This window comes from Gekko japonicus, unplaced genomic scaffold, assembly GCF_001447785.1.
Source record: "Gekko japonicus isolate JY-2015 unplaced genomic scaffold, Gekko_japonicus_V1.1 scaffold891, whole genome shotgun sequence".
NCBI lineage: Eukaryota > Metazoa > Chordata > Lepidosauria > Squamata > Gekkonidae > Gekko > Gekko japonicus.
Genome location: NW_015169802.1, coordinates 434,291 through 458,015, shown reverse-complemented (window position 1 = coordinate 458,015; position 23,725 = coordinate 434,291). Strand labels below are relative to the sequence as shown.

General features: G+C 50.8%; 1 protein-coding gene across 1 annotated transcript in view; it reads right to left on the bottom strand.

Moving 5' to 3' along the window:
* The window catches only part of LOC107115417 (cytosolic beta-glucosidase-like), a 91,518-nt gene that overhangs the window by 21,438 nt on the left and 46,355 nt on the right, over positions 1–23,725 (bottom strand). Inside the window, exon 4 of the mRNA XM_015417118.1 lies at positions 15,590–15,713. Within this exon, the coding sequence (XP_015272604.1) occupies positions 15,590–15,713 (124 nt within the window). The remainder of the gene's footprint in view (positions 1–15,589; positions 15,714–23,725) is intronic.

Genomic DNA, 23,725 nt, shown 5'->3' with positions numbered 1-23,725 from the left:
GAGAGCTTCCTTCAACAGAGTCCCCACCTCCCTTTCTCCATTAGAGAAATCATTCTCCCAAGGAGGAAGCCTTCCTCTGTTGAAGAGAGTCACAGGATCCAACTTGGCAGAAGGGAGTCACGGGATAATCCCAAATATTCCTCAGTTAGCTTTCCAGTGCCACTCTGCAATACTCAAGTGGGTCACGGATTTGCCATTTCTCCAGCTCCAGTCTAGAGCAAAAACAGGACAGAACTGTCAAACCAACGTCTCCAAAGTCACTCCCGCCGCCTCTCCAAAGCGACTCCAAGCCTATTCCTTTTCATTATAAGGAATGCTCTCAGGCTTGCCATATTCTGCAAACTGCAGATCGATACTGATTCAGAAAATAAGACTCCTTGTATACTGTGGATTAAAAATTACGAAATATGTCTTCTCCTACAGAACGTTTGGGACTGCGGACTTTTTGCACAGAGGATCTCTCTCGCTGCCAAAAAGGAGGACAATAATCAAATCGTACAACATTAAAAGAGTTTTGAAAAATCAGGCATACAAATAAACGATACGTGCAGATGCATTCCGAGCAGACGTTGTTCCACTGAGCTGCGGTCTCTCCACGGCACAGAAGACAATGTTCTCCATGCTTTATTTCGTATTGTTTACTGCCAGGAGTCTACCAATCTTTTTGAGATTGTAGGCATTTCTGAAATTTTGAGCAGAGGGAATAAGTGTCGCCACAAAACAGATGCCGTGGGGGCTAGGGCCAATCAAAATGGCGGGAGCCTGTTATCTTCCTATGATGGAGGCAGTTTATTTATTTATTTATTTATTGTTTCTGAATGGGCGCTTGCCTGCAGACACAAAACTGATGAGTCTTCTGAAAGATGTCCTACTCCAGGAAGGCAGAGAAAAGTTATGGCTGGCTCTCTACTTTGAGGAAGAAGTACATGTACACCAGGAAAACCCATCGGCATGCCCTGTAGTAGTGCCCATGAGTGTTAGTTTACTTGATAAGCCTTTTCCTGATGAATTATCACAAGTCGAAGTGATCTTACATCCTGACCAATGGTGCGAGCTAGCTCACAGATTTTTAGCCTCCGGCTCACAGTTTTTTGTCTTAGCTCAGAAAGGAGGGCTCCAAAGCAAACTGATTTATGCAGCAGCCAAATCGCTCGCTCACAACTTTAATGCCAGTAGCTCACAAAGTAGAACTTTTGCTCACAAGACTCCATAGCTTAGAGGGAACATTGGAGTGCACTAGTAGAAACGTTTGGCTCAGAGTCAGAACATCAAACAAGAAAAATACAGGTCTATTCTGTATTCCCGCTGCACTTCCGTTTCCAACGCGAAAATATTTGACTTGCCTGAAACATTCCCATGCCGGCTGTTGTAAGCAAACGCAGCCAAAACGACAAAGCAGACTTACTCTTTGAACTCAACTCAGACCGATCTTACCGCTGCTACAAAAACCTCCACCAATTAGCTGGATTCTGCAAGACTAGCAGTGTCTGTTCACTAATGCAATATGGGGAACTACTTCTGCACTCCAGGAGGGACGGGAAGGTCACTCGGGGTCTGGGACTCAGGTTATTAGTGGTACTTTTAGCAGGAGTTCTGCCTTTTTTGTAAAGTACGGAGATCCGCAGATGCTCAGAAGCCAACGGAAAAAACGAACAGCCAGAGACTTTCCACTCTGGTCTTCTCTCCCCCACCGTCTCCTCATGGAGAAGAATCTCCTTTGAATCAGATCGGAAGTCTACCAATCTCCATGCACGGTTCTGATGTCATGCTAGGGGCGTTATTTTCTCACATTTTGAAAAAAGCACAACAACAAATTTATAAATAATAAAAGTGAAGTTCTGGAAAAAGCTTTTTTGTTTAAATAAAAGACATTTTTCATATCGTGTTAATCTTCCTTTCCTATTACAAGCCGGCAACAGGTGCACACCCCAAGCTTATTTAAGATCAATAGATTAGAGATGAAAGAATTAAAGTAGACTTTTCCCCCCTCTCCGGCTAAAAGAGAATCTGAAATGGATACAGCAAAACACTGCCACCTCCAGTTACAGAAAATGTACCGTCAACTATCTGTGCAACATACACATACTCTATTCGCTATGGGAAGATGCTGAACACATAACTAAAAGCACCGGTGAACTCTGGAGACAAGCGAGGTGTCTAAAGGGTAATTGAATGCCAGCGGGTCCTAGGGAGCGCCTTTGATCACACAACGGATATTTGCTCTGCTTCATGTAATTCCCCCAATAAAAAAGTGTTAATTCAGAGTTATGGTTGAGAATTTAAAGACACCTACAATGTTGAAATGACTGACACGTTGGAGAGGGGGAGGCGGGGGGGAGGGGGGGGGGGGGGGCGTGGCAGTGGGGGGAGATCTGGGTTCGGATCAGCTCAGTCAAGAAGCTCCAGAACAGTGCAGTCCTAAACAGAGTAACCCCTTTCCAAATCCACTGGAGTCAATAGACTTAGAAGGTATAACTGTATCTAGGATCATACTCGGACAACCCTTGCAAGTCATTCATTCGTCTAGCTTACTTTAGAAGAGAATAGAGGAGAGTGGATTTATATCCTGCCCTTCACTACCCGAAGGAGTCTCCGAGCGGCTTACAATCTCCTTTCCCTTCCCCTCCCCACAACAGACACCCCATGAGGTAGGTGGGGCTGAGAGAGCTCTGGCAGAAACGGCTCTTTTTCAAGAACAGCCCTGACAGAACTATGGCTTGCCCAAGGTCATCCAGCAGGTACAAGTGGAGGAGTGGGGAATCAAACCCGGTTCTCCCAGAGTAGAGTCTGTGCACTTAACCACTACACCAAACTGAATTAACAATTGATGCAACATCAAATGTTTTCGTAATTTATGTTCAGAACGCAATAATTATGCCTGCTTTCAAGACGGCAGGCGGGCAAGCCAGGGGCTTATTAAGAGGAAGAAGAAGAGAAGAAGAGAGTGGATACCCAGCCCTTCACTACCTGAAGGAGTCTCCGAGCGGCTTACAATCTCCTCTCCCTTCCCCTCCCCACAACAGACACCCTGTGAGGTAGGCAGGCCTGAGAGAGCTCTCTCGAAAACTGCCCTTGAGAGAACAGCTCTGAAAAAACTTGTGACTGACCCAAGGTCACGCCAGCCGCTGCACGTGGAAGAGTGGAGACTCAATCCCAGATTAGACTCTGCGCTCTTAACCACTGCACCAAACTGGCTCTCTCTTTACAAAGTGGTTGTGGGAATGAAATGGAACAATCCCCACATAGACCACTCCAAACTTCTCAGAGAGAGGCCGGGATACAAATGGTGATGTTTCACCTTGAACTTTGCAAGGCTTCTTGGAATAAAACTGACAACTGTGGGCACAGAGGGCTCTCAAGTTCTTTCAGCCCCTTTTCTCGACTGGAAATGGGAACTCTAACTCTGGGTGAACCCCCACATCTTTTTTGTCAGAGAACTCCACCTCAGCCCCCAGTTGGCTTTCCAAGAGTATCTTCTAAACTCTCCTTTAGAGCCAGTTTGGTGTAGTGGTTAAGTGTGCAGACTCTAATCTGGGAGAACCGGGTTTGATTCCCCACTCCTCCACTTGCACCTGGCTGGATGACCTTGGGCAAGCCATAGTTCTGATAAGAGCTGTTCTTGAAAAAGAGCAGTTTCTGTCAAGAGCTCTCTCAGCCCCACCCACCTCACAGGGTGTCTGTTGTGAGGAGGGGAAGCGAAAAGGAGTTTATAAGCCGCTCTGAGACTCCCTTGGGTAGTGAAGGGCGGGGTATAAATCCAATCTCTTCTTCTTCTTCTTCTTCCTTTATTGGTCAACATTATGGAAGTTATGTGTTGCTCAGACGGGCCACAAATTCAGTCCTAAAAAGTGGCCCACTTTCAAGCTGAGAAGGAGAGCTTTGGCCTATGGGAACTCTATGCTGTGGGGAGATTAATTATACCTTGATCTTTCCTGGCCCATATTCTTAGCCAGAGGTCCTCAGTGTGGTGCCCATGGGTACCACAGTGCCCGCCACGACGTTTCCTGGCTCCTGTGAAGTGTTTTTAGGAAGTAGCCTGGGCCAGATGGGGATTTTGCCCAGCAGGGCTTCTGAATGACTGTGCAGACCTTTTAAAATGTTGCTTCGGCAGCAGCTGCCACCACAGCATTAGGATCTTTGTGGGTATGCAAGAAAATACTTTTAAGACAATATATTCATATGGTTTGTTTTAAAAGAATACGTTCAAGCAGGGGTCATTTCCTGCAGGAGCGCACAGGAGCTGAGCTCCGGCAGTAAAGAGCCCAGGGGGCGGGCACATGCAACAAGCCCCACCCCCTGCTCCCAGCAGCCCTCAGCCAGACCAAGAAGCAGCCAAGTAAGTTGCAGACCTCCCTCCCGGCCCCCGGTCCAAAACAGTCCAGTAGCACTTTTAAGACCAAGTTTTATTCAGGTACAAGCTCTCCCTCCTCTGCAAGGACAGACCTACACGTTCCCCCCCCCCCAATAGCTAGCAATCCAAAACAGTCCAGTGGAGCCTGAGCGGTGGGTGTTGCCTTCTGACACACTTCCAGTGATGTCAGGGGGTGTGGTATATGCAAAAAGTTATGCTAATGAGTTATGCTAATGAGTTATGCTAATGAGCTCCTGCACCTCTTTTTCTACGAAATGACCCCTGCGTTCAAGGCACCCCGTTACAGAGCTTCCACATGAAATGCTGAAGAGTTACTATCAGAGGTGTTCATGGCCTTGCTCCTTCCTGTGGAACCTCCTCCGAAGACGGAAGTTCCATTTAGTCATTGTGGCTAAATGGACTGACGGGGCCTCTCCACGAATCCCCCTTTTAAAGTCAACGGGAATAACTGCTGCCACTACATTTTGTGGCACTGAACTCCACAAGTTCTCTAAGTGAAACGGCACAACCAGTCGATGCCTGCCTTAACTCCTATTGGGGAAGATTCAGTGCGGTGCCTGGAGATCACGTTGAGGTGGCGGTAAAACCTGCCCACTGGGTGGACCGGCCTTGACTAAAAAGGACTCTGAGCACAAGAAGAAGAAAAAATCACATGAACATACACACACAGAAGTGCGTATTTCTTGCCAAACACAGGCCATATGAACGTAACACAGTATGTGATCCCTTGTGTGGACTTCTTCTCCAGATGCTCCTCTCAACAACCAATGCGATGTAGTGGTTAAGAGTGGCAGAATCTAACGTGGAGAACCGAGTTTGCTTCCCCAACTCCTCCTCCCCATGGGTGACTTTGGGCCAGTCACAGTTCTCTCAGAACTCACTTACCTCACAAGGGGCCTGTTGTGGGGCAACTGGGTGACCTTGGGCCAGTCACAGTTCTCTCAGAACTCACTTACCTCACAAGGGGCCTGTTGTGGGGCGAGTGGGTGACCTTGGGCCAGTCACAGTTCTCTCAGAACTCACTCACCTCACAAGGGGCATGTTGTGGAGCGAGTGGGTGACCTTGGGCCAGTCACAGTTCTCTCAGAACTCACTTACCTCACAAGGGGCCTGTTGTCGCAATTGTAAGCCGCTTTGAGACTCCTTAAGGTAGAAGAAAGTTGGGCATAAAAACCAACATCTTCATCATGAATGTTATTTATATACAGTGATGATCTCATTAAAGGTCTAAACCCTCCTCTTGGTATCACTTCTCACATATATCACTTCCCATTTTACAGAGCGAGTGAGAAACTTTAAAATAAAGCACAGGCCATCATTAGGATCTTTGATGCTCACAGTTAATGTTTTATTTTGTGAGTATGTGCTAACAGCCAGGGAGGTATAAATTGGGAGTCGGCCATAAAATCACCATAAAACCGATCTTTAAACTCTCCACTTTTACAATATAAAATAGCTCAACAAGAGAAGGGGGAAAAAAAGTTTCTCTCAGCAGGGAATAATCACGAGAAACCATATTTAATTGTCACATTGTTGTGGAGAAATTATACGGAGGAATAAGCACTCTTTTCAGGCACAGATACGAAGAATTAAATTACCCTTTAGGGTTGAAAATCCACAGGCTTTTAAAATTTCTTTCTCCTCAAGAGGAGTTCTTTTGAGGTCAGCGAAAACTCTGGGATTTCTTCTGCTTCAAGCACAGTCTCTAATCAGAAGGCAAACGTACCCACAACCACTGTTCCCACTAAGATGTGTGCATGAGTGGCCGCTCATTAACACAAGAAGCCCCGCTCAGCAGCAATCTGGAGGCACACAGGGTCTTGCACAGCCCATTGCCCAATGCAGCAGTTATATTCTGCTCAGGATGTGAACTGCTCCGCTCAGTAGGGGGAAAAAAATAGAGGGAAAATTGGCCCACTACTCTCCCAGAACCTTCCCAAACTAATATGACTACCTTTCTGTTGGGGGCAAAATGGAGACATAACATTGATTCCCTGTTGACACAAAACAAGGAGCTCAGATGTCTGTAGATCATAGAGTTGGAAGGGGCCTCCAGGGTCATCTTGTCCAACCCCCTGCACAATGCGGGAAATTCACAAATACCTCCCCTCCGCAGCCCCAGTGACCCGTTTCACACCCAGAAGATGACAAAAAACCTCCAGGATCTCCAGGCCAGAAAAACTGCTTCCTGATTATTGGTTCTCAGAGTTTCTGAAGTGGAACCCCCTTCTAGACGTACTTAAAACGTTGGGGACCTGCCAACATAGAAGTGCAGGACCAAGACTAGTGGCCACCAGTCCAAGTAATGACAGGCATAAACTACATCTGTTGGTTCCTGTGCTGCCACCAGCAGGAAACAAGCCAAACCCCTGCATCCGGGGCACACGACACGGCAGAGCTCAGCTTGGATCCAGTCACCAGTGGAGTAAGTCTAGAAGACAATGGGTACAAGATATGGCCATAAACTCTATGGCACAGTGCGGTAGCATGAGTAGGGTTGCCAAGTGTTTTACCTGGTGCAGCAGGGGAGAGTCGGTCCCAGCCTGGGACATTCGTGTGTGCACATAGTGCACGTGCACCATGATGAAGTCACCCAGAAGCGATGGTGTCACTTCCGGGCGATGTCATAACTCCCAGGCACATTGGCCCGATCTGGGCACTTTGGGGGTGGGGTTCCCCCCGCTGGCTGGATCCGGACCGGCAGCCCTAAGCATGAGTATCATGGGTAGTTTGGCCTTAGTTCAAGTCCAGTAGTGCTTTGACATATTTACGGATGTTTTAGCCTTACACTGTTGTCTGATTGGCTGAGAGAGTTAGGAGAGAACTGTGACTGACCCAAGGTCACCCAGCTGGTGCATGTGGAGGAGAAGTGGGGAATCAAACCTGGCTCTCCAGATTAGAGTCCGCCGCTCTTAACCACTACACCAAACTAGCAAACATAATATGAGGAGGGCAAAACAGACACAAAGAAAACCTGCATCCAACAACACTATCAACTCTATCCATCCAGTGAATGATAGACGTAAGATAAAACCCAAACACAGCAGACAAGTAGCCACCATAGGGTGATTGGATATATACCCCCGGTAGCACCTCGTTTTGTCGGGATGACGTTTCAGATTGAAAGTCATTCTGTTACTTTAGGAACATAAAATATGTCTATGGACATTTTTACTTGGCATGAAATTATCACAACTAGCATATTAAAAATATAGTGTATCCAAACAATTTTTCTGGGTTTTTTCCCGGACCTTCACATCTCCACTGGAGCTATTCTCACTATAAAAAAGTCTTCCCTGATATCCAGCTGGTACTTTCCCGCTCTTCATTTAAACCCATTCTTGCGAGTCCTGTCCTCTGCTGCCAACAGGAGCGGCTCCCTGCCCTCCTCTGAGTGACAGCCCTTCAGATACTTCAAGAGAGCCATCACGTCCCCCCTCAACCTCCTCTTCTCCAGACTGAACATTCCCCAGTCCCTCAGCCTTTCCTCACAGGGCTTGGTCTCCAGGCCCCCAATCATCCTCGTCACTCTCCTCTGCACCCCCGCTCCATTCTGTCTACATCTTTTTTGAACTGGGGCCTCCAGAACTGCACACAATACTCCAGGTGCGGCCTGACCAATGCCTAGATTAGATTAGGATAGAGTACTTTCCCTATCTCAAATGGCCAGCTTGTGTGGCATCATCTGTGTGGGAGTATGGCATCATTTCTACAGGAGAGACCTGTAGAGATGTGTGACTCCACGACAGCCATGCAGACAATGGGGAAGAATGTAAGGACATAAGAGAAGCCATGCTGGATGAGGCCAATGGCCCATCCAGTCCAGCGCTCTGTGCCATCAAAAGGTCCACCAGCGGAGCCAGAACAAAGAGTACAGAGGGAGAGCAGGAGTCAGAGGGCAGCTGCCAGGATAAGACAAAGAGAGAGAGAGAGATCGTATTCATGGAGATAACAATTATACACAGGGGTCATTTCCTGCAGGAGTGCACAGGATCGGAGCTCCGGCAGTAAAGAGCCCAGGGGGCAGGCACATACAACAAGCCCCACCCCCTGCTCCCAGCAGCCCTCAGTCAGAGCAAGAAGCAGCCAAGTAAGTTGCAGAGCCCCCCCCCACACTCCAAACAGTCCAGTGGCACCTTTACGACCAAGTTTTATTCATGTACAAGCTCTCCCTCCTCTGCAAGAACAGATCTGCACGTTCCCCCCCCCCATCGAATAGCTAGCGATCCAAAACAGTCCAGTGAAGCCTGAGCGGTGGGTGTTGCCTTCTGACACACTTCCGGTGATGTCCGGGGGCGTGGCATATGCAAAAGTTATGCTAATGAGTTATGCTAATGAGCTCCTGCACCTCTTTTTCTATGAAATTACCACTGCTTATACACATTTGGAGTGATGTCGTGTCCCCACAACGTCCAGGCTTGCTAAATTGCTCAGTCCAACAAAATTAACATTCAAAATAATGGAAAAGTAAATAGAAGCAACAACAAGGGCTACAGAAAATGTCCTTGAGGGCAAGATCCAGCCCACGATGGGCCAGTTCTTCAACTCTAGTTTCATTCAGGCAATGATAAGTTACACATGCTCACTGTATGCAGGTTCCAGGAGTGGTGGCTTTTAAAAGCTCTCCCATCTGCGAGCTCCGATCCTCAGCCGTAACCCAGCAAAATTATTTGCATTTGATATTAATAGGACTTCATAACACATAATGCATTGTGTGCATTTTATCCAGTCACTTCTAATGCTCAGTTCTATCGATCAATATTTTTGTTTCCATTTAATCCTGACATTGGAAAGGCACATATACAGAAGTGCAGCGCCAGTACTTCATTTTGACATTGTAATATTCTCTCCTTACACTAGCATTTTCATTATCTGAAGACCACCGGAATGACAAGATGTCCCTTTACAGGAACTGACAAAACAGAAACTCAAAACCGTAATGAAAAGGAATGGCTGCGGGAGGAGGGTGGCGATTTATCAACCCAAACAACCTCTTCAGAATACAGGCTTGCCCCAAATATATGCCGCTCACGTGTATCTTCCCCCCCCCCTCCATCCCCACAAAAGGAACTAATCCAAAAGTAACTTATACCTAAGATAGGCCCTGTCAAGAGGGACCAGTTAGTTGCGCCTTTAGGGGGAGGAGACCACACAGAGAGGAGAAATCAAGCACGGCTGGATCAGATCCAGGTGTCAGATTCCCCCACAGCATCAACGAAGTACACACTTGTAGAAAGGTTTTACTTTATTTGAAGCTATAGGTGCATAGACAGGATCACTGTTCGGAATGAGGGGGGAGCAAAGAGCATGGCACGTTATAGTACATTCAAACCACTGAGGCCCAATCGCGGGAGTTCCCGCGAGCGCCATCGGGCCTGGGAGCAAACGCTTCTAAACAGCATACGTTATCTCTTTCTCACAGGTTTTCGTGAGATCCTCCAAGCAACTAACAAGCAGCAGCAACCACCTGTGGCCTTGAGAGGTATGGAGGTTTCGGCAGCTAAGCAATTAAGCACATCAACAGGTCTACGTCTGAAAGTGAAAGCAACCAAGCGCACACAGACAGAAGAAAAGAAAACATTGGCAGCTTGCTGACACCAGGGTTCATCCACGCCAGCACCCTGTTCCCAACAAAAGCAACATCCATCCCTGTTGTTCATCCCCCTTCCGGCTTCAACAGTGAGTTGGGTTTCCTTATGCGCTATAATCTCTGAACAGTGACTATTTATCTACTTGCAGTTTCTTGCTTTCGAACTGCTAGGTTGGCAGGAGCTGGGATCAGAGGCGGGAGCTCACTCCGTCACACGGCACTAGGGTCTCGAACTGCCGAACGACCGGCCTTCCGGTCTGCAGCTCAGCGTCTTAACCTCTGAGCTACCGCGGTGCCCTGAGCTATATGCTAGCTATATGCTAGCTAAGGAGAAAATGCAAACTTCCTGAATAGTAGGAGGGGCACCTGAATTTCCTGAAGTCCTTAGAAAATAGCAATTGCTGGCACTGGGAGAGTTGCAAAGTTCTGGCACCACAACTTAGCCTCAGACAGCAGGGGTGCCTGAAGTTCATACATGAGAAGGCAATGATTCCACTCTGCTGGCCCCGAACTATATAGGGCTTTAAGGGTCAATATCTGCTCAATTCCCCTTTCGCAAGGAGAGAATAAAAGAGCAGAAACTCCTTTGCATATTAGGCGACACACCCCTAATGTAGCCAATCCTCCAAGACCTTACAGAGCTCTTCTTACAGGGGCTACTGTAAGCTCTTGGAGGATTGGCTACATTTGGGGTGTGTCACCTAATGTGCAAAGGAGAAACCAACGACAACCGCAGCAGAGTCTCCCCATCACCCCGGCTGCTCTCCAAACCCAATCAAACAATTAAAACAAAAGGCAAGCCGACGCCACCGCCGAGACTAAGCCACAGAAAATGAGGAAAAGAGGGGAGGGAACTGAAGCAAAAACAAAGGGTTGGTCATACGAAGCCAGCCCTGGACATCAGTTCAGCTGGGCTCTGAAAGATAAATGCCTGGGCTTGCAAGGAATCACCACTTCCCAACCCGCAAACAAGCTTCCAGCCGCAAACAAACTACAAACTATAAAGCCAAACAGAAAAAGAGAAGATCCAATTAAAACCCAGTGAACCCGATGTAAAAACTGATTAAAGCCATCACTAAAAATAAGAACTAAAATGAGACAAAAGGTCTCTTCCCAGAGCACAGCTTAACACAGTTGCAACGCCGCCCATCCGGAACCAAGGGTCAATATCGGCACCTCGAATGGGGCCGGGAAGCAAACTGGGAGCCAGTATAGATGGCACGAGACTGGATATGATCCACACGAGCCACTCCAGTTGAAGTTCTAGCTGCAGGACTCTGTACTAACCGTAGCTTCCAGACGGTCTTCGCATGAAGCACACTGCAGAAATCTCATCTCGATGTTTACCAGGGCATGCACCGCAGGGGCAAATTTTTCCCCACCCAGGAAAGGCTGCCGCTGGCTCACCGGCCGAAGCTGGTGAAAGGCACCCCTGGCCACCACTACCACTTGTTTATCCAATGGGAGACCCAAGTGCAGGAGCACCCCCAAGTCATGAACCTGCTCCTTTAGGGGGACTGCAACCCTGTCAGACTCCTGCAGCAATCAGTTCCCAACCACTTTCTTGCAAAAAAGTAAAGTTTATTGAAACACTGAAGTATGCAGGTTGTCTTTACACATCTCGTGTTAGAACTGGCGATAAGCATGCGAAGCAAGCAGATATGCATAATTCAAGCGGGTCCCCTGATGGCCTGCAGCCAATCACGGAATAGGTAAAAGCCCGCCACAGCTAACGGGTCCAGTTTCCCAGGAGAAAGCCGGTGCTAGACACCAAGGCCAAATGCTCATGTTACAGAGATAAAGAAACACTGAAGGCACAGAGAAAGGAAACCTAAAATTCCAGAGGCACCCCCCCCCCCACTCCATGGCAGCTAGAGGCCCAGCTGACGCAACCCCATCCGCAATAGGGCCTAATCTATTTCCTGCATCAGACTATATGGTTCTGTTTTGTAGGTGACCCCTTCATAGCGGGCCATTCCTCTGGTATTAGGCACTTCCAGTCACATTGGTTCTTCCTGCAAGAGGCTCTCAGGATCCCAGTCAATGTTTTTCGGAGTAGACCCTAAGATATTTTAAGTGTATCCTTAAAATTATAAAATGGCACTGGGAAAAAGTCATGTTTGCAAGCACACCTAGTACACATAGTCACAAGAGTAATTCATCAATTAGTCTTGACTGCCAGCAGTTTTCTTTGGATTGTACATTTTGTGGCACACCCAGATGTTTCCACTGTGGAATGTGTCGTGGTTAAGTGCGTGGACTCTAATCTGGGAGAACCGGGTTTGATTCCCCACTCCTCCACTTGCACCTGGCTGGATGACCTTGGGCAAGCCATAGTTCTGTCAGAGCTGTCCTTGAAAGGGCAGTTCTCAAAGAGCTCTCTCAGCCCCACCTACCTCACAGGGTGTCTGTTGTGGGGAGGGGGAGGGAAAGGAGTTTGTAAGCCGCTCGGAGACTCCGAGTGAAGGGCGGGGTATAAATCCAATCTCCTCCTCCTCTTCTTCTTCATGTTGGAGAATATCTAACCCCATGAGATCCTAGCTTTTCAGGTACATAGACCCCACAGTTTTGATGTTGGTCAAGGTTCCATATGAAAAATGGAGAAAGGATTGATGGCAGAAATGCATTGCCCGGCCTGCATTTTCCCGGAGTGTCTATAAGGCATTTTGGAGCTGGGGTCTCCGACATAGTACCCATGGTGCCCGCCAACACCTTCCCTGGTGCCCACCAAGTGTTTTGAGAAAGTGGGCGGGGCCAGGGAGCCTTTGCCAAGCAAGGCTTCTGACTGGCCTCTGGAGATTTGATTGGCGATACAGATTTTTTGGTAAATGTTATTTTGACATCAGCTCCCACCACCGCACAAGGTTCTTCCCTGTGTAACTGAAGGTAAACTGTGGCCCCGGTCACACGGGAGGTTTTGGGCCGGAAGAGGGACAGATCGGGGGCACAACAAATGGCCGCGATCTCACCGCAACATCTGGGAATCGGCGCGCACCCGTCCCCGATCCGTCCCTACAGCCCAGTGCTGCGGGGGGGGGGGAGGAACCAAGTAAAGAGTAGGACTTACCTGAAACGCCGCAGCAAGCGCGGCCGTGGGATCGCCGGCGCGTCCGTCATCAGGAGCATTCGAGGCTCCTGGCCGAACTGCGCATGCACACGCATGCGCAGCTGGCTGCCTCGGTCTCTCGTCGGTGGCTTCCTCCCCGGCATCTGATCGTGCCGGGGAGCAACTGCGCGGCGGCTCAGGGGATCTGTGTGATCCCGCCGCCGCGTGTCTCTTTTGGTGCACTTTGGCCATGTTTTTTTCTGCCGTGTGGCAGGGGCCTGTGGTAGCCATTTTGTTGCTGGCTTAACCTTTTGCAGCAGCTATGTTGTGGCAGCCATTTTGTGGCTGCACCCACTACTAGACCGTGTCAGAACTCCAGAGGTGTCCAGAAGCTCAAAAAGGCCAGGAAACCCCCTCTTTAAGAGGGATTCAAGTTTCTAAGTGACTGTGAGAATTATCACTTGATGGTATGCGATAAAGACCATTCCAGCATGTAGTTCTGTTCAATGCAGAAATGGGCACAGGGACAGACAGGTTTGAGGTGGGTTAGAATGAGTAGAAACTTAATTTTCTTTTCAGTGAAAGGGATCTCATGGATTTTTGTCACTCATCTGCTTCAAGTCAACCCAGATCACAAGAAAGTCCTGTCGTAAGAACTGCGGTAGGAGCTAAGCAATCTGTCACTTTCTTGTACAGGGAACACGTTTGACAAGGTGTAGATATTTTGATACCATTGGCTATAATCATAGCAGAAAGACATACTAAAATATGTACCCACAGGAGAATAGCTATTTCCAAAGCAACAAAGGACAACCAGCGAATACCACTTTGTTTTAAAGCAGCGTGCCTATTGCTTAAGAGGGCTGAAGCTTGACCAGCATTTTACTAGTCCCCCAAGTACATCCAGTGTTTAGCAAAACACCAATAAACATTTAGACGCTGCCTTGGCTCCACCCCTCCTCTGCAAGTTATCTTTCGTCTCCATCCATGATTGGCCAGATTCCTCCAAACCATAGTGTCACAGAGGAAGAAGGCACCTTGAAGGCAACCAATCCAACTCCCTGTGCAGTACAGAAACACAACTAGTACACTGGGGATCTTTCTACAGGTCAGTTCCTGCGGGAGCGCACAGGAGCGGAGCTCCGGCAGTAAGGAGCCCAGGGGGCAGGCACATGCAACAAGCCCCACTCCCTGCTCCCAACAGCCCTCAGTCGGGCCACGAGGAGCAAGAAGCAGCCAGGTAAGTTGCAGAGCCCCCCCACCCAGCCCACCTTCAGGTACAAACTCTCCCTCCTCTGTGAGGGCAAGTCTGTGCATCCCCCCATAGCTAGCAATCCAAAACAGTCCAGTGGCACCTTTAGGACCAAGTTTGATTCAGGTACAAGCGCTCCCTCCTCTGTAAGGGAAGATCTGTACATCCCCCCCCCCCCCCATAGTTAGCAATCCAGAACAGTCCAGTGAAGCCTGAGCGGTGGGTGTTGCCTTCTGACACACTGCTGGTGATGTCAGGGGGTGTGGCATATGCAAATAAGTTATGCTAATAAGTTATTCCAATGAGCTCCTGCACTTCTTTTTCTATGAAGTGACCCCTGTTATATATATATGTAATTCTCAATTCCATTGCCTATCTGTCAGGAGATGTATCCACTTAGGCCCCGGTCACACAGGCCAGATATCGCAGAGGGGAGGCGTGGCTAATTGCCCCGGTGCAGTTTGATCCACGATTATAAGATCAGATGCGCCGGCAGCACACCAAGGGTCCTTCCCTTGGCGCCGGCAGGTAAACGAAGGACCGGAGGGGAATGCCGCGCGCCGGCGCGATCACACCATGGGCGTCTGGAGGCAGCCCATGGCAAACGTTTACTAGTACCTTGGAGGTACTCGTTTTTTAACGCGCATTGTCGGCGGTAAGCCACGGGTGCGCTCCACTTCCCAGATGTTGGGGTGTGATCGCGCCCGGATAATCCGCCCACCATCCGTGCCTCTCCCGCGGCAACTTTGCCATGTGACCGGGGCCCAATTAGCATAGCAGGCCATTTTAGTGTTATGAACCTGGATCAAAAGAATAAATGTGCTGAACCTAGGATTCCCAACCTCCAGGTGGCACCTGGAGATCTCCTGCCACTACAATTTATTTTTCATTTATTTTATTTATTCGACTTTTATCCCACTCCTGTCCTCACCAAGCAGAGCTCAGGGTGGCTTCCAACAACTGGATATACAATTGCTCTCCAGATGACCAAGATCAGTTCCCCTGGAGAAAATGGCTGCTTTGGAGGGTGGACCGTATAGCATTATACCCTGCTGAGGTCTCTCCCCAAGCTCCACCCCCAAAACCTCCAGCTGTTTCCTAATCCACATCTGGCAACCCTAGCTGATCATACTTCAAGACGGCGAAAGAGGACTCGAGTGTTTTTCTTTCCTGTCTGTTTCACATTTCTCCCTTCTAATCACATTGCCTTTGTCTGATGTTCATGAGCTTGAGCTTCAGGACTCAGCCAGTCATCGCTAAATGCAAATAGGCACATAAGAAAATTATATTAAGTTTGCACAATTGATCTTTCATCACTCTAAATTGTACCTTTTAAAATCTCCTGTAGAGTCAGCCTAAAGTACTCCCAGCGTCGAGAGTCATCAAGTGGAGCGGGGTCACTTTGGGAAAACCCATTTTCAGTGATGTAAATTATAGGATGATTATATGTATCCTAGAACAAAGGAACAGAAGTTTTATTCAACACAGATGTTAAGGAAAAAGCCATAAAATCAGGTGCATTACCCTCTGGCTCATTTAAGCCACAACCCAAAACTGGTTTTCATCACATTGCAGTGACCCTATTAACTAAATTTTCTACAAGCTGACCTTTTACCTCGAACAATGGAACGGCAGAACTGTGCAAATACCCATGAAGACAGAGAAACTGCTTATTTTAATGAGAATACTAAAATATCCTTTTTTTTCTCCGACATCGCATCTGCCTTATTGTCACAGCTTTTTAACCCCTGGGTCCTAGCCAAACTGTAGCTAATCCCCACAGACAGAAATTATCAGAATGTGAGGACAGAATGTAGTGGTTAAGTGCACGGACTCTAATCTGGGAGAACCGGGTTTGGTTCCCCACTCTTCCACTTGCACCTGGCTGGATGACCTTGGGCAAGCCATAGTTCTGTCAGAGATGTCCTTGAAAAAGAGCAGTTTCTGTCAGAGCTCTCTCAGCCCCACCGACCTTACAGGGTGTCTGTTGTGGGGAGGGGGAGGGAAAGGAGTTTGTAAGCCGCTCTGAGACTCCCTTTGGTAGTAAAGGGCGGGGTATAAATCCAATCTCTTCTCTTCTTCTCTTTTATGTATGTATACATCTAGAAACGGGAATCCAGAGGGCAGATCCTGAGCATGCGGGCACCTTTGGAATTCCGATGAAGCACGGCAGGCGCTGCCATAAAATGGATACTGCGGGGGATGGAGCCCACCACAAAATGGATGCCTCCGCTTACCTTCAGTCACACTGTGAAGGTCCTTGTGCCGTGGCAGCAGCTGCCGCCAAAGCAACACTTTTAAAAATCTGAACAGCCAATCAAAAGCCTTGCTGGGCAAAAGCCCCACCCGGCCCGGCCCCCTTCCTAAAAACACCTGGCCAGGCACCAGAAGAGGGGTCAGTGGGTGCTATGGCACCTACGGGCACCCTGTTGGGGACCCCAGGGTTAGGCAATTCACAGCTAGCGCATAAACGTCCCCTAACAAGGCAAAGAGGTCCAACATTAAGAGATCTTTAGCGGCAGGGACCATGGTGGCTCAGAGGTTAAGACGCTGAACTGCAGACCGGGAAGGCTGGTAGTTTGGCAGCTCGAGACCTGAGTGCCACGTGATGGAGTGAGCTCCCGTCTCTGGCCCCAGCTCCTGCCAACCTAGCAGTTCGAAAGCAAGAAATTGCAAGCAGATAAATAGGTACCGTTTTGGTGGGAAAGGAACAGCGTTCTGTGCGCCTCGGCGTCTAGTCATGCTGTCCACATGACCACGGAGAAATCTTCGGACAGGGCTGGCTCTTCGGCTTGGAAACGGAGCTGAGCACCGCCCCCTTGAGTCAGATTCTTTTTTTGCCCCCCGGAGGGGATTTTTTTTTATTGCCTTTTTTAATAGACTACAAACTACAATGAAAAATTGGGAAGGGGTAACTACATCTAGGGAGAAAGGAAAGAAAACCACTAATAACTAAAACCCCAAGAATAGGAGATCATAACAACAGTTTACATAAATGTTAATCTTAAATTGCTAGTATTACTTTGAACATAGTCGGTTATGCTAAATTATTTATCTTTTTATCCATTGATTTAACTGTTTAAGAGAATCCCCAGAGCATCCCATAATAAAACTAAGGTTTTAAGGCACAATTCAGAGTCCTTCAGCCTTCATTTTGTTTTGTCTTTTCTAATCCTCAATTTATATGTACGTTTGGGGGCAGTCGCCCCCTTATTGGAAGCAGAGTCCTCGTCGGAAGACACCGAGTCCAATTCGCCACTGGATTTGCTGTCATCTTCTTCCTTCTCAACCTCAGCTGTCTCTCCCAACTGCAATCTCAGGAACTCACGTGCTTTAGAGACAGAGTCAATCTTTTCTTTTTTATCGTGTAGTTTGAAAATGACGCCTTCTGGAATTAACCATCTGTAAGCAATGCTGTTTGTTTGTAGAAAAAGGATTAAGTCTTTATATTTATTTCTCTTTTGCCTTATTTCAAATGGGATGTCTTTTAGAATCCTGATGATGTTGTCCCCGATTTTCAAGGGTGTTCCTGTAGTTGCTTTCAGGATCGAATCTCTCACATGCCTCTTTGAGAAACTGACCACTATTTCCCCAGGCAGATTCTTCTTCTTGATATACACAGAATAGGACCTGTAGACCACATCAATTTCGTTTGCAAGATATTCCGCTTTTGAATCTGTGACTGGGGCTAATGCTTCACTCAAGAGTTGCTTTAGATTCTCGCCTTTTAATTCTGGGACCCCTTGAAACCGGAGGACCAAATTTGCTTTCACCATTTGCAGCTGTAAAAGTTGTGATTCTTCCGAAGCTTGTTTCTTTTCCAGCTTTTGCACCTTTTTCTTAACTTTTGTAGTGTTGGCGTCCATTTCCTTCACCTTCTCAGCCCAGAAAATCTACAACAACTAAGATACCCAAGAGGCTTACAGAATCCTCAATGTCATCCCACTTATCTAGTACGGTGGTCCTAAAACCCTGGGCACCTTTGGATTTCTCACACAGGGTGGTGAATGGATCCACAAAATGGCTGCCAGAGGAGGTGGAGCGAACCACAAAACGGGTTCCATGTAAGGTTGCCAGGTCCCTCCCGGCAACCGGCAGGAGATGGGGGGGGGACTTACCAGGAGTGGAAGGGAGTCCCAGGTGACATGGCTACGTCATTTCCACAGTGAACCAGGAGTGACATCATCGCTGTGACATCATAGCAACACTGATATTTAGGCCAAAAAACATATGGTAAAAAAGGCTTCTACTATACCAGAGCATCACCTGGACGTTGCCAGCGTGATAACATCATTTCCTGTGCCCACCAGAAGTGATGTCGCCACATCACCAGCAAAGTCACCTGGGTGTTACTCTAAATCTCCTAGTAAGTCTTCCCACCGGCCAGCTGATTGGCGGCCATTTAAGGTGGAGGAACTACAAAATGTCAGGGAGTGGGGTTATTCATAGCTCAAATAGTAATACTTCACCATTTCTCTGCTAAACAGGATGATCTTACCATTTAAAAATATTCTCTCGCATACACACAATTACTTTCGGTCATGCTGTGAAGACTCTTGTGCTGTGGTGGCAGTGTCTGAAAAAAACAATCAGTTCTCCAGTGCCAATCAGAAGCCCCGCTGGGCAAAAGCCCCTTCTGGCTCTGTCCACTTTCTGAAAACTTGGTGGGCACCAGGAAAGGTGTCAGTGGGCATCATGGTGCCCACGAGTGCCACGTTGGGTACCCCCAATCTAGTGAGTGGCACCAGTCAAGTTCTGGACAGGCTCAATGAGTTGGGGCAACAGTTCATGGTGCCAGAAGGAGAAGCAACTTGTCTACAACCCTTGTGTTCCTACCATTGGTCCTTACCTTGTTTTGGACCTCTGTTTGTTTGACCTCTGCCGCGCTCTTCGGTCTCCTGCTTGGGGTTGCCCCGGGCTGCCGTGCCGTCTTCCGCCGATGGGGGCTTCCCTCCCCCCTCCACTGGGGGACTGACGGTGCTGGGAGTGCTGGGGTGGCCCGGAGCAAAGTGCGCCTTTTCAGGGGTTACCTCAGGCCCATCAGAGGGTTACGTCACCCTCTTTGCTGCCTGCCTGAGCCTGGCACCAACAGCCTGGGAATACGCCTTCTCTCTCGCTCACCAGGACCGTCTGTCAGCAAGCCAGCTCAGGGCATCCTCCTCGGTTCGCCCTGTGCGCTCCTTTATTGTCCTCGGCCCTCCCAGAACTCCCAGCGTCTCGGCCCCGCCTCCCTCTAAAGCTGAAGACGCCGCCACACCCCCCTGGGCTCCGCCTCCCTCCTGCCGAGTGCGGGCCTGCCTGTCGGCGGTGTCTCCAGAGGAGCTCTGCCACGCCGCCGGCACCGTGCAAGCCCGTGCTTTGGCTCGCCCGCCCGCTCCCGACCGGCCGCTTGAGCGGCCGCCTCCCGAGCCGCGCCCGACGCCCTCGCCTCCCCCTGCCGACGTCCTCTCCTTCTCTGCTGCGGTCGGCGTCCCGGCGGCGTCGGGTGCCGTGGCAGCGACCATCTCGTTGGCGGGCAGGTGAGCTGTCGGCTGTGGGGTGGAGCCGCCCTTCCCGTCTTCTCCCGCCGTCCCCGAGAGTCCCAGGGGTTGGTCGGGGTCGTCCCCGGGACACCCCCCCCCACAAGCATGCAGATGTGGCGTCCTTGTGGAGGCGGGAGAGGTAGTCCGGTACCAGGTGCTCCCGTCCGGCTCGATGCTGGATCACGAACTGAAAGGGGAGAAGAGATGAGTACCATCGTAAGATCCGCGGATTGTGATCCTTCATCCGTTCCAACCATACCAGGGGTGCGTGGTCTACCACAAGGCGAAAGGGGTTGTGCGTTAAATAATATTGGAGGGAACCCACCGCCCACTTAACAGCCAGGGCCTCTTTTTCCACTGTGGAATAGGCCAACTCGGCCGGTTGCAACTTCCGGCTCAGGAACAGAACCGGCATCTCGACCCCCTCACGTTCCTGCGTAAGGACCGCTCCCAGTCCCGAGTTGGAGGCGTCGGTGTGCAGGGAGAACGGTAACGAGAAGTCCGGATTGTGGAGGACGGGTCCCCCAGACAAACTGCTTCGCAAGGCGTCAAATGCTTGTTGGGCCTCGGTCGTCCAGGAAATCCGATTGGGCCGGGTTTTCTTCAAGCAATCCGTCAGGGGCCCAGCGGTTGTGGCGAAGTGGGGGATAAACTTCCCATAGTACCCCACCATACCTAGGAAGCGACGTAGTTGCTTTTTGGTGGAGGGCCGAGGGTGCTGTTCCACCATGATCACCTTTTCGGGCAAAGGGCGTAACTGCCCTTTCCCCACTATGAAACCCAAATACCGGAGCTCTTGGAACCCGAGTCGACTCTTTCGGGGGTTGGCATGTAATCCAGCTTCCTTTAGGGCTGTGAGGACAGAATGCACGTGACGTAGATGTGTTGGCCAATCGGGGCTGCAGATCAGAATGTCATCAATGTAGGCTCGGGCGTACCCGGCGCACTGCGCAAGGGCACAGTCCACCAACCGCTGGAAGGTTGCAGCCGCCCCTTGTAGGCCGAACGGCATTCGGCGAAACTGAAATAACCCTTGTGGGGCGGCGAACGCAGTTTTCTCTCGATCCGGCGGATGTACCGGGACTTGCCAGTACCCCTTCGTCAAATCCAGGGCCGTTAGGTATTTGGCTTGTCCCAACTGGTCGATCAGTATGTCCACTCAGGGCATGGGGTAGGCGTCGAACTTTGACAGTTTATTGACCTCCCTATAGTCCACGCAGAACCGCACCGAACTGTCCGGTTTGGGCACCAGAACGATGGGGCTGAGCCACGCGCTCCGAGAGGGCTCGATGACTCCCATGCCGAGCATGTCTTGGACCTCCTGCCCGATGATCTCCCACTGTTTCTGGGGTAGGGGCCGCCATCGGGCCCGTGCAACTCGCCCGTCTTCCGTGGGGATGTAATGGGTTGCCAGATGTGTACATCCCGGCGTATTGGCGAAGACCCCAGGAACTTGGGCAATCACGCGCTGCATCTCGGCCTGTTGGGTTACGCTCAAGTCGGCGTCCAGGGTGGGGTGTTCAATGACCCCGTCGTTGGGTTTCCAGGGCAAAGACCCATCTCGTAATTCTGCGGGGTCGGTCTCCAGACACACCACTTCGGGGTTTTGGCGGGGTACCCACTCTTTTAGGTGGTTAACATGCAGACGTTTGCAGTGTTTCCGTTGATCCCCGCACTGAACCTCGTAGGACAAAGGTCCCAATACCCTAGTGATGGGGTAGGGCCCCTGCCAGGGGTCTCCTGTCGTCCGGGTGAGCACTTGGCGAGACACCAGCACCAGGTCGCCCTCCTTGAAGGTCCGGTGGAGCGTATGGCGATCGTACTGTTGCTTCTGTATTCGCTGTGCTTGTCTTAGATTACTGCGGGCCTGGGCCCGAACCCATTGGAGCCGTTCCTGAAGGCGATCCACGTACTCGGAGACCTCGGTCTCGGTGTTGCCGCCCGTGGGGCGAGCCCACGACCTAGCAATAGGGATCTAGCAATAGATCCACACACCCTCCCGCTGCATAATATGGGGCAGCCGGTTGCCTCGTCGGGAGTGTACTAGGACCCCGTCCCTTACCGCTATCTGATCACGGAGTTTGGCCAGGTCCTCTGCTTGCTCTTGTGCTGCTCGGAAGGCAGGGTCCCCGACCCAGCCGGGCTGTGGATTAGTCGTACTGCTGCCTGATGGGCCTTCTCCAGGATCCACTTCCCCGGCGTCCGGCTCCTGGGCGTCCTCGTCCAGACCCTCGACGGCGGCCAGGTCTTGGGCTCTCGACGGCCCCGCCCGGGCGGGCCTTGGGGCATGATATTGCTGAATGGCTTCCAGTAGACCTGGCGCATCCCGGCCTAACAAGATTTTGCAGGGCAACCGCGCCATCCGAGCCATTGGGACTTCATATACTCGTCCCAGGTAACAAACGGGCACCTGTACCACCGGGCACCTCTCGGAGTGGCCATGTAAACACACTATGGTGGCCCAACGGATCACGGGGAGCCACTGGGGGAGTAAGCTGGACAGGATCATAGACACGGAACTGCCGCTGTCCAAGAGCGCTTCCCATTGCCGTCCAGCGATCGTTACCGAGATTGTCCACCCCGGAGGCCGAGCACCGACGTCCGCCTCTTGTAGAGCGTAATCCTCCCCCAGCTCACATTCCATCATGGGGCACTCGCGTTTAAGGTGCCCCCATTGGCCGCACGTGAAACATGGGCCCACTTCGTTAGGATTCCAAGTCCCAGGGGGGTGTGGGCTCTCGGGGGCCCCGGTCTCCCCCCTTCCGCGACTCAGCGAGGGGGCTGGCGCCTGCAGGGACCTCGGGATGAAGGGTGGGGCCATGGGGCGTCCCATGCTTTTCCGGTTTGCCCCACCTAGTGGCCCCCCTCCTGTGTTGCGGCTGTTCCCCATTGCTGGGGCCCCTCGTCCTCCGGGTGCCTGGGAGCGGCCTGGTTTCCCCGTCCCACTTCCCCTTTTCCCGGGGTGTCCTCGGCCGCCTGGTAGTTCTCCCATAGTTCCTGTACTTCCCGGAGCCGACCGGGACGCCAACAGGAAATCCAGTGGCGAGTACGCGGGGGCATTATTTGTAGCAGTTGTTCTATGACCACTAGTTCCACAATGCGCTTCCCATCCTCCGTTGTCGGGGCCAACCACCTTGTGGCCGCCTCTTTCAGGGCCGCTATTGTGGCGCGAGGCCGCCCGTGCAAGGTGTGGGGCAGGGACCGGAACCTCTGCCTATGGGTCTCCGTAGTGATCTCATATCTATCCAAAATGGCCGCCTTTAACTTGGTGTAGTTTGTGACGTCTGCCCTTTCGAGAGCTTTCATGGCGGCCTGTGCCTCCCCCGTCAGGTATGGGCCCAATATTGACGCCCATTGCTCGGCTGGCCACTTGGCAGCTGTAGCGGCCCTCTCAAAGGCCTCCAAGTAGGCTTCCACATCATCATCCGGCCCGAGGCGGGTCAGAGCAGGCCAGGGGTTTTTGGCCACGGAGGCTCCGGCCGCGCCCGTCACTGTGGCCTGCCCTATGGCCTGGACTACCTGGTGCAAGTCCCTCATCATCGTGGTCTGCGCCTGTTGTTGCTGTTGTGTCAAGTCGCGCAGCAACTAGGCCTGGTGTTCGGCCATCCATTGACCCAATTGTGCCAGGTCCATCTGGGCACTTTGGGTTGGCGTGAGCTGGGGTCGGGCCTTAACCGAGTCCTGGCTGGCTGTGGACGCGTCGGAGTCTTCGTCAGAGGAGGTGCCACCAGACGATGAACCGGCGACGCCCGTTGCTCTGACCGCCGGGGGTTGCCACCCAGGTGGGCGGGGTAGACGTGGAAGGGGGCGCGGTAGCGGGTCGGCTATGCCCGCATTCTCCACCACGTTGTCGCGCTCTTCGGTCTCCCGCCCGGGGTGGTCACGCCCTGCCGTGGCGCTCTAAGCCCACAGAAGTGGGTACTCCCGTCCTCACGACCTCCTG